The following is a 16,655-nucleotide window of genomic DNA, read 5'->3' on the forward strand; positions in this document are numbered from 1 at the left end:
TTGATTATGGAGCTTCTGCCATTATGTTGTGCTTTGACAGAGCCAACTGAGTGGTCATCTGCAGAAGTGTTACGCTGGGCCAACTGGGTAGCCAGAGAGTTCTGCCTGACAGGACTGGATGTCAGCAGGTTAGTTGGGCTCACAGGCCGCAACCTGGTTGCTCTATCTCGCTCAGCATTTCTTGTTCGTGTACCTTCTGGAGAAGCTTTATGGAGCCATCTGCAACTTCTCAGCAAATGTATGTACCTTTCAGGGTGGATGGAGTGAGCCATTGCATAAAACTTGATTGAATGATTGTGAACCCGGCACCAACAACTATTTATGTAGGAGTGTTTAAAGAACCCGTTCGAGGTTCTCATTAACAGCCTGTTAGCGGCTTAGTGGGATGTCTCCCCGAATTTGACCCGTCTACTTTGATAGTGATCTCAATAAATTTAATATAAAAGGGTTTAAAAGAAATAAATTTGATAGGCGTATATCTCTCGGCCCTGTGTATTTATTACCTCCGCCACCGAAGGTGAAGGGGTTCATGTTTTCACCCTTTTCTGTCTGTCTGTCTGATTGTTTGTTTGTTTGTCTGTGTGCAGGATATCTCAAAAAGTTAAGGATGGATTCGGATGAAACTTGGTGGACATGGGTGTGTGACAAGGGAGAATTGATTCAATTGTGGTGAAGATCCGGATCTGATAATTTTTTAAGTGATTCCTGGCCATCGAGAGATAGGGCTAAACCGATATATAGCACGATATCTCAAATGAACGGTTTCGGATGAAACTTGGTGGACATGGGTGTGTGACAAGGGAGAATTGATTCAATTTTGGTGAAGATCCGGATCTGATAATTTTTTAAGTGATTCGTGGCCATCGAGAGATAGGGCTAAACCGATATATAGCACGATATCTCAAAAGGTTATGGACGAATTTGGATGAAACTTGGTGGACAGGTTGGGTGTGTGGCAAGGACGAATTGATTTGATTTTGGTGAAGATTCGAATCCGGATTTGGATACGAGAATTACATCATTTTCAAAGTGCTTCTTCACCATTTGAGAGATAGAGCCAAAAACGATATAGTACTGTGTCGCATGATATTTCAAAAATGTATTCGGCCCGATATGTTCCCGTGGCTTCGGTATGTGCTCCTCTGAGTGCCCTTCCAGTCTTTTAATAGATTTTTTCTTTCGATCCTGATAAGTTGTCGAGAGGCAGCTCGCTGCTTCCGGTGCCTTCCAAATGACACGTTTCCCATATAATGTGCTTTTGCCTCCAGAGAAGATTGCGAGTTCGGGTGATCAAGCGTGATAGGCATGGTATTGTAGAGTGACAGCAAGCGGCAGGTGTGTCCCTTATTTATCCGTCATAACCAAGTGCTCGCTCATTCAGGATGATCCCTTAAAATAAAATAAAAACCCCTTGAAGAAAAACAGAAGTGTTTTAATTTACACGTGCACTTTTGGCAGCTAGGACGCTGGCTCCTCGGAGGACTGGGGCCAAAATCTTCTTCTTCTTTTTCCAGGAATGCCTTTACATATGTCACCGCAGGTGGATGGAGGTTATGTTTTCATCCCTGTCTGTCTGTGATCAGGATATCTCTGTCATCGACAGATTCGGGCAAAACTTGGTTGACAGGTCGGGTGTGTGACACGAACAAATTGATGAGAGAATTATCATATCTGGATCTTCACCAAAATCCAAGTGATTCTTCACCAGGTAGAGATAGGGCCAAAAACGATATACATCGCACAATATTTCAAAATGTTGTGGATGGGTTGTGATGAAACTGGGACAGGTTGGGTCGGTGACAAGAACAAGCCGATTAGGTACTGGTCGAGGTATGGATGCAGATCCGGCTTTTCGGTGGGATACAAAATGTAAACTGTTCAACCTGGCGGAGGTATGCACTCTTCCGAGTGCCGTTCTAGTTACCTCTGCCCACTTATGGTGGATGGATATTGTGTTTTCACCCTTGTCTATTTGTGTGCAGGATAATCTCAAAAAGTTGTGGATGCCTTCAAACAAAACTTGGTGGGCAGGTTGGGTGTGTTACAAGAAAAAGCCGATTTAAATTTTAGTTCAGGTCTGAATCCACTGGCTGAGGTATTCACTCTTCCGAGTGCCCTTCTTTGTTTAGTATGGTTTTGGTGACTTTTACCTGAAAAGAAAACGCAAGGAGCTTTTACATGTTATATTTGATTGGTGCTTGAGCTTTGAAGAAAATCTGTGATATATTTCCTATCAATCTATCTCACATTCTCAATCTGTTATTCTGGAAGGATCATCAAAAGAACCTACCCACCTATTTCCATAATCAGCCACTGGAAAAGGTTCAGTCTCTTGAACTTCTCATCCTCACCATTAGCCATAACCACTCTTGTGCTGACCATATAATATTAGTCATATGATCTTGTGCTGAAGCTGACCTTGACAGCCATCTGCAGATTGGGAAATCTTCTGCCATTCGAAGTCAATTATTGCAAAATCAGTACAACTCACATCCTTCAAGGTCTTTTGCACATCACTTCATGGAGTACTGCTCTCCTCTGTGGGTTAGCACTCTCGCATCACTTCGTTTCTGGAATTGAAAGCTGTCAACATTATTGGCATCTCCTGCAATGAGTCTAAAGCCCAAGCCCTATTCCTCTGATTTCATAAAGAGGGTGATCTCTGTTTTTAACCGTGTCTCCTCCTCTCTCACTCATTCATCTTTCTCAGCCTTCGAACCTTCCAAACGCTCCCAGGATACACACATTCTTCCAGTAACCCCCTGCTGGTTTAACTCTCAAAATCAGGCTTACTGCCAAGTTACACTCTTTTGTTCTTCTTGTCTCCCAGTTTTTGCCTTTCCTCCAGAGGTGAGTGAATTGCTCTCTCTTCCCTCCAGGTCTTCCATTAGGTGGTGTGCCACCATGTTCTGTCATCCTCCCATCCTGAGCCATCATCTTTTATACTCCCATTAACCCTACCCAACTCCACTCCTGGCAGGTTGATGCATTTTCCCCCCTCGTCTGTCTGTGTATCCTTTGTTTGTGTCCAACTCGCCCCACTGTCAGAGCGTTGGCGTTTTGCCTTCTGTTTCCTCACTCTCCCATGAGCCTAGATATCATATTTAGTAAATAAATGAAAAGAACGAGGCATCTTCAGCTCTCTAGCCAAATTGCTAACTTACAGGGGGCACTGCATCAGTGGTATAGTCATGCATGCTATTAGTAATGCTAACTTTGGGCAAAACGTGCAATTGATTATTGACCCAACATGCATAAAGTACGAAAGATTGAGTGATAATTATCATCCTTTCAAGTCTTTATAGGACTCAAGCATGAAACATAAAAAAATTGTTCAAGTTTAAGTGTTTTATTACAAAAGTGGAGCTTCCTTTTTTTCTTTTTTTGCTTTCTTCACTCTCTTGGCCCACAGTTGTCCAAGCCAGCCGTGAGCAGAATGGGAACATTGCTACAGTTACTATTGATCAACGTAAGGTTTTCTCAACAAGGAGAAGGAATTACTTTTTTGCTCCCATTGCTCTTTCTTTTAAATGATGTTTCATAAAATGGCTATCACAATTTTATTTTCCTGGTTTTATGGTGTTTTGTTTTTTTACTCCTCATGTTGCTGTCTAAATGTCCTCCAACACTACCGCAGCATTTGAAATAGTACCCGCACTGTCTCCAGTCACTACTAAGGTTGTGCCCAGCCGTGGCAAGCCTCGACTGTCTCGCTCTCTTGATGATCGCTGCTCTCCAGGAAACCGCACAGGTGAGTGGTTGTCGGAGGATTAACTGACAAAGTTTGATCTTCCTATTACGGGCCTGCATATTGACTTGCACAGAAAACATGGAAAAAGTCAATTGTCGTGACATAGTTTGCCACCCTTTCCAAGCAGATTTCATAAAATAAAATAAAAACTTGATTCTGAGTTCAGCTGTATCATTCCTATTGGTTTAAAGCTCCCAATGCATATACTTCCAGCATGATTTATGCATAGTTATGCACCACTCAGTTATGACGGAAGTAACACAAAGAAGTAACACATTAAAACTCCCCGCTCAGAACTAAGCTTTGATCCAAAAAGCAGAAGCTGGTTGGCTGCAGGCTCCAAGGACGACGATAGTGTGTTGCACAGATAACACTCACAACATGCCAAAAACACTCAACCCAGAGGATGCGCCAATAAACACATCACAGATACTCCCTACTAAACAATCCTCACCCAGATAAACTCGATCCACCCGCACTTCAAACCCACCCACTATGGTCTCATGTGACTCGATCACCACACCAATAAGGACTCACAAATGTACATTCTATGTCCAAGAACTTTCCAAGTTCAGTGAATGCACATCCATATCTTACTAGATCACACGAGAAGCAGATTATATATTGAGGATGACTGCACGAATAAGAAATTGTAACGTAAAAATGTTTTTCGTTTTTCTGCTCCGAACATCGGTGTGTTGGACCAGAAGGGGATCAACACTCGGCAGATAATAACAGGTCCACACGCTCGATTCGTTCATTTGGCCATGAGTTTTTTTGTGGGGGGAGGGGGGGTTACGAATGAAACGTCACCTCTGAAACTTGATATGTTCTCACTCGTTTGTTGAAAAGCAGGCATGTGGTCGAGTGAATAATTTGGTTGGCTGTGCCTTATTAATAATTGCAGTATACACATGCATATATACAGTACAGCTGACTCGCCAATTATTACCCCCATCAAAACAGAAAAAAAAAATGCGATAGAGTTGACCCGGCCTCCGCTGTGAAAACGAGGCTTTTCTCTAGACGACCTCAACTGTCGCAGCTTCATGGTTCAAGAGCCGCGTCCATCTATCGTACATCCATACCATCCGAGGTACCACAAAATAATCTTTGCTTCTCAAAACATCAGACATTCACTTGCGTGCTTTTGAAAACGCTTCGGTGACGTTTCCTGAGTCTAGGTTTAACGTACAAAAAAACGGGAACAAATCCATGTCCTAATCATCGCCATGACGCATATGGCTCTCTCCACCCAAAGACCAATCATGTGATCCCACATATTGGAGAGAACATATGTAAATGAAAACTAATGAGAAGTTCACCTTCCAAAGCATCATGGATTCTGTTACCCTAGTGAGTATGGTGATGCAAGCAAGTGACGATAATCCACTTCAAAGTTTGACCGAAGCCAAAATTGAAGAGTGGTGTGAAGTGGACCGTGATTTGACCGACTCCAAAATCAGACTGTGTGGTTAATCTCCAGAAGGAAGTTGAACAAGATGACTACGACTCGGAAGAAGAAGAAGACTTTTCAACTGAGCATATCACTTGAGCTAATGCAGGGGTGTGTTCCATTACCAGCTTGTCATGCACTCACCAAGTGGCTTAAGCACTCTGACGAAAAGGTGGTGAGGAACGGCTGGCTTGGCAAGCGATAGCAAGCCGATTGGTAATGGAACACACCCCCGGTGAAGGTCTTGACGAGCTTGTGAAGTTTGCTGAAATGCAGAAAGCTTACAGCACCCAGGAAGTGATGCAGCTGCACCTTGTACAAGAAAATGTAATGAGGAAGAGGCAAGAAACAATGCAGCAGTCTGATTTAAGGAAAGGTTCAAGAAAGTCTCGAATTTGACAAGATGATGAGTCTGAGAAAGTGGAAGTTGACACTTTAGATCCTCCATCAACTTCAAAAGACTAGTTTATGTTATTGTTTTGCATAATTTGTTGGTAATTACCTTTATGCTATGTTGTATTAATGTTATTGAATTTATTCTTCACAGGCAGTTTAACAAGTTGCTCTTTTGTACTATTCTCTGTCACATTTAGATAACCAGCATATTTGATGAACTGGCAGGGGCAAAGTCCCATGGGTACCAGCTAACACACATACAGGCACTCCTCACTATACGCACCCCTGGTTAACGCATTTTGGCTGATACCCAGTGAATGAAGTAATGAACACTTTTCATCATACACCATGTGTTTTCGCTGATATGCATTCTTTTTTTTTCCTGCTGCGTCTAAAGGGGTAGCGTATGTGCTGGGGCATTCCATGTCAGTAGGGTGAATATACTGGTTCTAGCTCACTTTTCCCCATGTAAATGAATGGGGGATTTTCAGCGATTCCCTTTTTTTTTCCCTAAAAATAAACCCCCTTTTTATCCATTTTTCCCTGCTGTGCGGGGGTTTGGCTTTTTGTGAGGCAATGTTTTATGGTCGGATGCCCTTCCTGGTCGCCTCTTACAACACAGGGATATGGTACACCTATTCTAACCGGGGTATACACCGGCCCAGTACACTGGTACTCATTTCGCCGACCTCGGATGGATGACAGGCTGAGCCAACCCCCTGGTGTTAATTCAGCAGCTGAGCGGGATTCGAACTCGGGACACTGGGATCCCAAGCCGCCACCCTAACCACTAAGCCAACACCAGGCTTTGTATATATATAACCAGGCTATCCCAAGGTATATTTATTTGTCTCCCCTTTTAACCTGGAGGTTGATCAGCTCACTCATTGAACCTATAAAGATTTGTTCATTCTCAAATTCCTTCAATAGTTTAATTTTCTTTGCACAATAATCCCCATCTAAAATATTGACAAACAAAACATTTGAATCTTTATATTTTTTAAGATACCCCTTTTGTGCCATTACGAAATGATAAACTTCTCTTAATGCTCTTGTTTGTCCACCTCCTGAGCCACATATCATTTTGAGATTATAGTAAATTGTTTCAAATGTTTTCAGTTCATGCCGTGAAAATGAGGAAGTGTTTTTTGACACGGTCGTGCTGTGTGAATGAGGAAGTGGTTTTAGACAGTCATGCTGTGAAAAAATAGGAACTATTCTGTGAGACAAGGTCTCGTGTTTATATTTTATCTCAGAACACGAACTGAAAACATTTGAATCAAAACCATTTTAAGTATGTTTTGTAAATGATTCATACAATCGCCCAGTTATTTTCCAAGCTGTCATTTCCTGTGGCCGCACCCAATGCTTAGGTAATTTCCTCGTCGTTGCCTTATAAGTGATTCACCAGACAAAGTTTCTGCCAGACGGGATTTTCATTTTTACAACTGAGACATGGGCGATCTTTCTTTCGATGAAGACAAAAGCTCACTACAGAGTTGGTAAGTTTGTGTATGGTTTTCTCTTTGAACGATGAAGCAAATGATTATTAATTAAATCATGATAATTCTGATATATATATATTTTTTCCCTGACAGGTCATTGCAAGAAATTGAGTTTACGACGTGGTGCATGAAATTAATACTCTTATTGAAGAGATCAATGATTTTAGAAGAGAATTGAAAGACATTTATAATGAGTGGTACGAAGTCTTATCACGTCCTATCATCTCGAAGGAATTAAACCAATGGTGAGACACGTGTGTGTGTGTGTGTGTGTGTGTGTGTGTGTGTGTGTGTGTGTGTGTGTGTGTGTGTGTGTGTGTGTGTGTGTCTGTCTTTCTACCTACCTCTCTCTGCTCTTATTGAAGAGATCAATGATTTATAATGACTGGTCTCTGATCTCGAATGAATTAAACCAATGGTGAGACGTGTGTGTGTGTGTGTGTGTGTGTGTGTGTGTGTGTGTGTGTGTGTGTGTGTGTGTGTGTGTGTGTGTGTGTGTGTGTGTGTGTGTGTGTGTGTGTGTGTGTGTGTGTGTGTGTGTGTGTGTGTGTATGTGTGTGTGTGTTGCTTTCCCTGTCTGTTTGTATCTCTCTGTCTGTCTCTTCATCTATACCCTTGACTTATTTTTTTTTTTTTTTCAGCACTATCGCACAACATCAGCTGTTGAAGCAATCTTGTACAACACATGATTTTCTGGAGGTAAATATTTCTGAATTATTATTAATATCACTCTCTCTTTAGAATGTCGTCTTATGTTGGTTGCATCATTAGTTTGGATGTGGTTTTGTCAGTACACTGGAATTCATTTTATTGACCTTGAAAGGATGACAGGCTCCTGGTGTGTTAATTCAGTGGTCAACGAGGCTTATTCATATTACCATGTAATTATCTTTATAAAACCTAATTATTATCCACTTTTTGTTTCAAAACAGAATATGGTGTCTGAGTTTCGAAATCACAAGACATCTGGAGAAGATTGCTGGGAAAGATTATACATTCTCGCAAATGAATATTTAATATTTTCAATATTAATAAATTATATTTGTTTTGTATACAATTACTTGATTCTGAATTACAAAAAAAGAATCAAGACATGAAGGGAGGGTAGGTGCGCCCCCCCAATGACCCATCACCCCCTCATCCCATCCCTCCCCTCCCCATGTGTGTGTGTGGGGAAGGGTGGGGGTGGGATGAGGGAGGTGGTGGGTCAAAGGTGGGGGGGCGCACAGGGGGGATGAGGGGGGTGGGGCTTGTGTGGGAGGGGCTTGTGTGGGCGGGGCTTCGGTGGGGCTTGTGTGGGTGGGGCTCGTGTGGGTGGGGCTTGTGTGGGTGGGGCTTGTGTGGGCGGGGTTTATGTGGGTGGAGCTTGTGTGGGAGGGGTTTATGTGGACAGGGTTTATGTGTGTGGAGTTTTTGTGTGGAGCTTGTGTAGGCAGGGCTTATGTGGGAGGGGTTGATGTGGGCAGGGGTTTATGTGGGTGGTGCTTATGTGGGTGGGGCGAATGTGGATGAGGTTTGTGTGGATCAATGGATGGGTGGAGAGATGGGTGGATGGGTGGATGAGTGGAGCTTGTGTGGATGGGTGGATAATTTTTTAATTAAATAAACATGTTGTGTGTGGGGAACTAATTAACTAATCACTAATCATGTGAATATGATGAATATGGGTGGAGCTTGTGTGTGTGGAGCTTGTGTGGGGTGGAGTTTTTGTGGGGGTGGAGTTTTTGTGTGTGTGGAGCTTGTGTGGAGCTTGTGTGGGGTTTGTGTGTGGTGGGGTTTGTGTGGGGTTTGTGTGGGCGGGGCTTGTGTGGGTGGAGTCAAAAAGGGGCGGAGTCAAAAAATTTCAATTTATTGGAGCTTGTGAGGGGTGTGTGGTGGGGTTTGTATGGGCGGGGCTTGTGTGGGCGGGGTTTGTGTGGGTGGAGTTAAAAAGGGGCGGAGTCAAAAAATTTCAATTTATCTTTGTCTTTTGTAATTCCTGTGAATAAAATGAACCTAAAATCTCTTCCCCTTCCAAATCATATATTTTATAAGTCCAAGGAACCGCATCTATTACATCAACAATTTTAAAAAGTTCTTTCGTCCATCGTTCAGTAAAACCCTTTTCAAAATGAGATTTCCACCTATACATTCTTACGATATCACCAACTTTGAACTTAGGTTTTCTGACATTAATCTCTTTTTCATATTTTAATTTGGTAAATGTTTCTGATGGTTTCATATTTGTTGCCGTGTGAATCGTGTCATTATACTTATCCACAATATCCTGAATAAAAGATGACCATTGTTGTGAACCGAGTTGTGTGAATTTTTTATATAGTCTCTCTTTTAAGGTACGATTAAAACGTTCAACAACAACTGCCTTCCCTTCATTAAAGGTACTGTATAATGTAATACTGTTATTTTTTAGAAAATTCATAAATGTCTTGTTATAAAACTCTCTACCCTCATCAGTCCACAATTTTTAGGTTTTCTCTTACTTTTATTAAATATGTTGAAAAGCTAACATAAGAGTATTACCTGTTTTGTTTTTTAAAGGGACAACCCACGCATATCTACTCCTCAAATCAATAACGGTTAAAGCATACTTGTACCCCTTATCATTATTGAGTTCAATCAAATCATCAGACCAGATATAATCTACTTCCTTGGAATAAACTTTCCTTCTCTGAAACTTTGTGAATATTGGTTTATGTAATTCATCAGCTAATTGCTCTTCAGTCTTAATGGCATCATTAGAGCCTATAAGTTTTTTGAATTTCCAAGCCCAAGTTTCAATTTAGCACTGATCATCTTCTTCACAATGAACCGATCAACTTTTTCTCTCAAGGTTGGATTTTGTATCAGAGACAAATTATACAACATTTCTCTATCGGCTTCATGCTTTTCTTCCAACGTTGTGGTATTCCCATAATCAATATCGTGTCTCATGCAGACTTCATCAACTCTATTGATAGGCTGACTCCAGGATTTAGGATTGTCTGCCTCATCTAATCTTTTATCCAAGTTTGTGCCTGGACCACAGAAAGAATACCCTGGAAGATGTAATTCCCCTGGTATTCCAGTAGTTGTAAATTTACTTCCTGATAAAAACTTTTGTATATCTCCTCCTCGTTTGTGTTTGGAGATAAATTGATTTTTTTTTGAACCACACACCGAACATATACCTTTTTGGATAACCCTGTTATTTTTACTTTTAATATATGAAATATTTTTAGTATTAGTTTTCTTTTTTACATTTGAGACAATAACTCATTTATTTATGTGAAAAAGTCCTGCAGAGTGCAAAAACCTTTTTAGTTTCCAACATGCACATTTGAATCTTAATTTTTAAAACATAAAGAATCCGAAGAAATGCCTTCACTCTCTCCTCCATTTATTTAAGAAAAAACTTGAATTAAAATGAATAGCTTGACGATGTCAATAGTCGAAGAAAATATTGCAAATAGACTTGTCAATTCTTTGTTTTCCTCAATTTCCTCAATTTCCTCGGTGGGTTGAGTTATTTTCTGTAATACCACCAATCTTTTTTTAATCTCACTGGTTTCCATATTTTGATATTTATTCATTCTCTCTCTTTCCTCCCTCTCCTCCCTCTCTCTTCTCTCTTTCCTCCCTCTCTCTCTCTTCTCTCTCTTCTCTCTTTCCTCCCTCTCCTCCTTCTCTCTCTCCTCCTCTCTCTCTTCTCCTTTTCCTCCTTCTCTCTCTTCTCCTTTTCCTCCTCTTCCCTCTCTTCTTCAACTCCTTCCTCATCCCTTACTATCCTTGAATCGTTTACACCCCATAGAATATTATACATATATTCATCAGGATTTCTTGTTATTCCTGTATCCAAAATAATTTTTTTTACAACAGGAAACCAATAAAATTTCTTTTGAATTTCTAAAAGAGCCTGACCTTTTCTTAACTTTATAATTTTTTCATTATTTAACATGTTCATTAAATCTAAAGTTGTCGGTTTATCAACATCAGCATAATACCAATCTTTTATTGAAAATACCTCATTCTTATGTTGTAGAACATATTTATTAAAATACCGAATACCCTTTTCATGAAGGTATGCTTGGACACAGAAATGATAATTTTCTTGAAGCCTTCTTGCTGTCATTTATGTATTAGAAATATATGTTAGAATAATATTATGACACGAAACACCTCCCCATCTTCCCATAGTTAAATCATTTTGTATTTCCTTACTTATTATATATAATCCTGTTTTTTCTGTTTTCATGAGATAAACAAGGGCAAAACCATTATTATATTTACCCTTATTAAATTCTTTTATTTGTTGTTTACTAATCGTGGAGCCACAAAACTCATTCTCGATACCAAGTGGATAATATTCTTCCTTACGAGACTGATTTAATTGTTCCAGGTCTTCGAGGTTAATTTTAAATGACCAATTATACCCTAAATCATTCATATCATACCCCCATTGTTCTATTCTCATACAAATGATACGCCCTTCTTTATAAAAATTTATTTTAATTCGAACTGTGAATTCTGTATGACCTGGAGATAATATCAACACTTCTGTATCTTTGGAATACACGGCCGTTTTATTTAAGGATATATATTGTGATAAATCGCTTAATCTCACCAAGTCATTCGCGTCAGTCGGGCTTGGATAATTTTTTAATTTATAAGCATTTTTCATGTTAATATTTTTGGTTATATTATATTTATGTCGTTCAGTCTGTGCCTTTGTGTAATAATTTGATAAATCAATATCCAGTTCTTGAGATACACCAAAGATAGAACCATCTTTACTAACATAAGTCATTTATATTAGATTAAAAATAATATCATAAAATTTTTTATTTTTGTTGAGTTGAAATAACACATAGAGACATAATTGGCCACAACACTTGGAATTTAATTCTTGGACTTGAAATGTTTGATAAACACCATTCTGTAAGAATTTTATGACTTCAACAGGTGGTGGAAGACCAAAACTATCAAAATAATATTTGTCTTGACTATTAAAAATACAAACCCAATGAGAACCGTTCCCATTATTATCTTCTAAGTTCATAATAATATTCTTTGTATGTTTCGGCACATTTGTTAATTCATCTCTCATACAAATAACCACATTATGAATTTTTAATTTCTTACAATATTTGACAAGTTGTAAATTTGATGTTGTATTCTTTCCAAATTTTTCCAACCACTCATCAATGCTCATTTATTTATTAGAAAGATATAATCCATTACCTCTTTTCGTTAATTTTACACCTGCTTGTGCAATAGAAGAAAGCATATCTCCAACTAACAATCTCGCTTTATCAGGCAGACCTTCAAGTTTTTCAGCAAAATCTACAGTTACACCACTTCCACTAATTTGTTTCTCCAACTCTTTGTTATGTCTTTCCAATTCTTTTTGAGCCTGGAGTTGAGCCTTCCTTTCGTTGTCAGTTTTCACCGCTGTTGAAATACCACCCGTCAATGCTCCAACCGCACTTAAACCAGCAAATAAAGGAATTAGAAATGGGAGAAATCCTCCACTCGTCTCTCTTATTGAATATTTTTTCAACATTGGTTTTGTCATTTTAATTTTAAGTGAGCCAGTGTCATTCAAGATTTTAACCTGTTCTCTTGTGAGCAAAACATCAATTCTTACTGCTCCTTTTCTCTGAATTGTATTAACGTTAATCATACAAGGCTTTTGATTTTGAACACAAGATGATAGTTTATGAAGATTGATTTGATTAACATATACCCCAGTTGGTACTTTGCCACTCATTTATTTAACAAAAAATGATGTGAGACTAATCATCACACCATTATCTGTATTAATCTGCAATTCTGTTTCTTCCAAAAGCAAACAATATGTATCAACTTCTTCACTCTCTCCTCTTTCAATGTATAGGGAAGTATCCACTCGATTAGACTTTATAGTTTCCTTTTGTGCGCTCAGGTCAAACGCATAGATTGTATACAAACTTTTAAATGCTGTCATATCCAAAATAGGTTGTTTATTTCCATTACTTTCACACACCTTTTGGTAAGACTTGTATGCTTCAGCAAAATCATTTTTTTCCCAATTAATTTCCAATCTATCTCGTGGATAAAATGGTCCATCGAGAGAAACGCGAAGTTGTTTCACCTTAGCATTATCACTCAATGCATTATTCTTATCAGTCGCAGTATCACCATCTGGCTTTTTAAAAATGATCCACAGATATCGTGGCTTTCCTTCCAGAACACCCAAATTCCACGTGTAAGTAGTTTGGTTGAGTTTAACGTGTTGACATCTTCTTTTGAGGTATGATACACTGAGTGGTTTCTTTGAGTTAAGTCTTCGATTCAACATCTCTTCTGTTTTAAGATTAGGAGTATATTCACTGATATACCAACTCATTTCCTCAATTACAAATTTATTCTGATCACCAAAAGCACTAGCAACACCAAAAAGCAATCGATTTTCATTATCATTCCTTTGTAGTTGAAATCTAATTTTAAGACCATACAGAACTTTATCATGATCACAAAATCCAAATATACCTTTAAGAGGAACTGCCACAGTAAAACTATTTTCTGCTTTTGTATCATCATTATACGCTCCTTTCCTTTGAATATATCCAGGGTCTGTGTTTGTTCCCGTTGACATATCAGGAATAAAACCTTCGACAGACCCCTTTCCCATTCTATCACTGAATGTATAGAGTGTAAATTTCATCATTTCAGATACAGCAGAGACATAATCAACCGCTTCAACTTCTTGTGTTCCAATATACAAACGCACACTATCAAACATTTTCCAGAAGAAATCATTTACAAGTGTAGCGTTTGTGTTATTCCCAGCTTTAGTGAATTTAAATTTACACAACAAGAAACTTTCGGAGAGATTCAAATAGGTTTGTTGATTATTTATTTCAAAACTTTTTGTACCATTCGTATTCCAGTCTGTTCCAGTTATTGCATTTACCTTGAAGTAATCTTCTTTTTTAGTGGAGTTTGAGATAATAATACTATCATCCAAATCATAGATACTATCAATTGCTTCCATACTTGTATTTATTGAGGAAAAAAGATGTCAAAACTTTTGAAACCCTGATCCAAGTATTTGAATTATTTTCTGTCGTTCTTGGGGGGACAACTGAGTTTTGCCTTTCTTAATTTCTTTTATTGCTTGTAATTTATGAGATTCTTTCTGAGCATCTTTTATGCTCTTTACAGCACCTGCGACATTTCCCACAGCAGAAGCAGTTGAACCAATTAGATCTTTATGTTTAAGAATAGTTGAACCAATACCCATTAGAGTATCAATTATCCCATCTCTTCTAAATTGATGTCCAACACCCCTTTGTCTCTTAGGTTTATAGTATCCTCTACCAAGATACATACCTTCACCCTTGTAGTATGGGGAAAGGAACATCCCATCCCCTGTAATTATTTTATATTTTCCCAACTCATGTTTCCTCACAATAACCATCGTATTTATTTATTGGAAAACTTCACGTAGGTGAATTCTGATAGATATAACTTCTCCATTAAAAGAAATCACACGATTATCTTGGTCGGTTATCCTAAAATTTACTCTGTGTATGGTTTTTCCTGGCACAGGTAGATGAACCAAATTTTTGGGTTCCATATTGAATTTATAACCAATTGGGGTTGAGTATGCGCTGAATGAAAATATTGTATTTGTTTTTTTTCCATCATTATAAGCACCATCAATCAAATCACAGTGAATTAACACCGAATTTATTCCTGAGGATATTTGAATGACATTATCACTGTAAAACGTCCCATTAGTTTCAATCTTTCTTGAGGAGAAACCCAATAACTCTCTAAATGAATTATCAATTGTGAAATCAACCTTGTAGTTATTTTTAACTTTAATCGTTGATTTTGAAGTATGTTTTTGAATGTCTATAACAATATTTTTTGGTTCATCACCCTGTTCTTTCATAAGACTAGCAATTTCGGAAGATATTTGAGAAATCTCATATGCTCCGGGTGAGACTGTTATCGTTTTGTATCCACTTCCGGGATTATAACTAAACTTGTCATTTTTATCAGTTATATTAAATAAGGTATTATAAGTTTCCATGGACAATAAAGATGCCTCATATTCTTTTGTTGTGTCAAGTTGTAGTGGGTATGGGAGTGAAGATGTGTGGTCGCTTGTTGTGAAATTGAAACTAAGGATTGTGCTTCTCATCTTATTTAATATGAGATAAAATGTCTTTATATTGAGATTTATTAATTATTTTCATGTTCATCAACTGGTCTAAAATGGCTGATGCTTCATTAAAACAATTGTTATTTCCAGCCTTCTTACTGCCTCACAACAACAACACTCTATTAACTAATTGCGATGGGTCATTTGGAAGAAAACTAACACCTGAACCAAGGATACCTAAAGCCTGAATAATGTGTTTCTCCTCATTCTTCCTACTTTTACCAGAAAGAATAACCTTATAATTTAGAGTGTTCAGCAGATCAATATTTACTCTATCATCATTATTTTCCATCTCCAATGGTTTATCAATATACTTTGATTCATCCCTCACAGTTGAACCTTGTCTTCCATCTTTTGTGAGAAGAAACATTAATCTCGGAGTTAGTTTAACAGGGGGTTGAGCAGAACCCAAGAACCTTAATTCATCATTAAATATCAATACCTTTTCTTGAACAAGATGAAATATTGCTGGTTGTTCTGTTGGAATGAGTCCTGCTTTGGTTTTTGAATCTGCTGAATATTCATTGTTTTGAACAGCATTCACAATATAATCAGGGGGTTGATTAATCTCTTCCAGTTGTTGAAATAATTCTTCATCATGATATTCTAATTCTCCAATATGCTCTAATTCTTCCTCCATCATTTGACTGAAATCTTTTAACATTTGAAGCTTTCTGGGAGTATATTCTACTGTGGGAACTGTGGAAACATCTTTCATTTTTTCTTGGGAAGTTTTTAAAAGTGGTTTAAAAAATTTCTCTTGTTTTCTTTCAAATGCTTCTTCGCCCGATAGTTTCTGTCTGCGTTTCTTCTTTATGTCTTCCTATTGTTTTACAACTTTTGAAACCAACTCTTGATGTTCCTTAAATCTTCTTGCTCTTTCTTTTGCATCCATTTATTTATTGTAAAATATCATTTAATGAATTGTAAAGATCAACAGGGAAATTTTCCTTTTCTTCATCATTCAAGTAGATGTGTTCAAATAAATCCTTTTCTTTGAATATTTCATCAAATTCTTTATTGACATTAATGCGAGTTGTAATTTCTTCTTCACTAATAGTTGCATCTCTGCTTTTCATACGTTTGCGTTGAGTTTCTTCATCAACATCAAAACCGAATGATAAAATCTTCACTCCACTCAGATGTTTCATAATTTGTCTCGTTCCTTCTGGATTAGTTTCTAATATCCCAACACCACCAGATTTTAGTTTCCTTAACTCACTCTTACAATGTGAATATTTTGTTGTACCAAGAGAAACCTCCTCAAACATTTGACCTTCATTCCTCAATCGCATATGTTCCTCCACTGAAATATAGTGATAATCTTCACCTTTTACTTCTCCAGGTCTTATTGCT

General features: G+C 38.1%; 1 protein-coding gene and 1 long non-coding RNA gene across 2 annotated transcripts in view; both read left to right on the top strand.

Moving 5' to 3' along the window:
* Positions 1-16,655, top strand: part of GABPA (GA binding protein transcription factor subunit alpha) — an 80,787-nt gene that overhangs the window by 36,700 nt on the left and 27,432 nt on the right. Inside the window, exons 7-9 of the mRNA XM_085882854.1 lie at positions 41-238; positions 3,413-3,469; positions 3,638-3,751. Coding sequence (XP_085738980.1) covers positions 41-238; positions 3,413-3,469; positions 3,638-3,751 — 369 coding nt within the window. The remainder of the gene's footprint in view (positions 1-40; positions 239-3,412; positions 3,470-3,637; positions 3,752-16,655) is intronic.
* LOC147026943 (uncharacterized) lies at positions 3,759-10,507 on the top strand. Its single transcript, XR_015058568.1, has 3 exons — positions 3,759-7,353; positions 7,750-7,807; positions 8,041-10,507. It is a non-coding gene; the product is annotated as an uncharacterized LOC147026943 (long non-coding RNA).

The sequence above is a fragment of the Eptatretus burgeri genome, chromosome 5 (assembly GCF_056783735.1).
Source record: "Eptatretus burgeri isolate ZD-2024b chromosome 5, Ebu_testis_v1, whole genome shotgun sequence".
In the NCBI taxonomy this organism is placed as follows: Eukaryota; Metazoa; Chordata; class Myxini; order Myxiniformes; family Myxinidae; genus Eptatretus; species Eptatretus burgeri.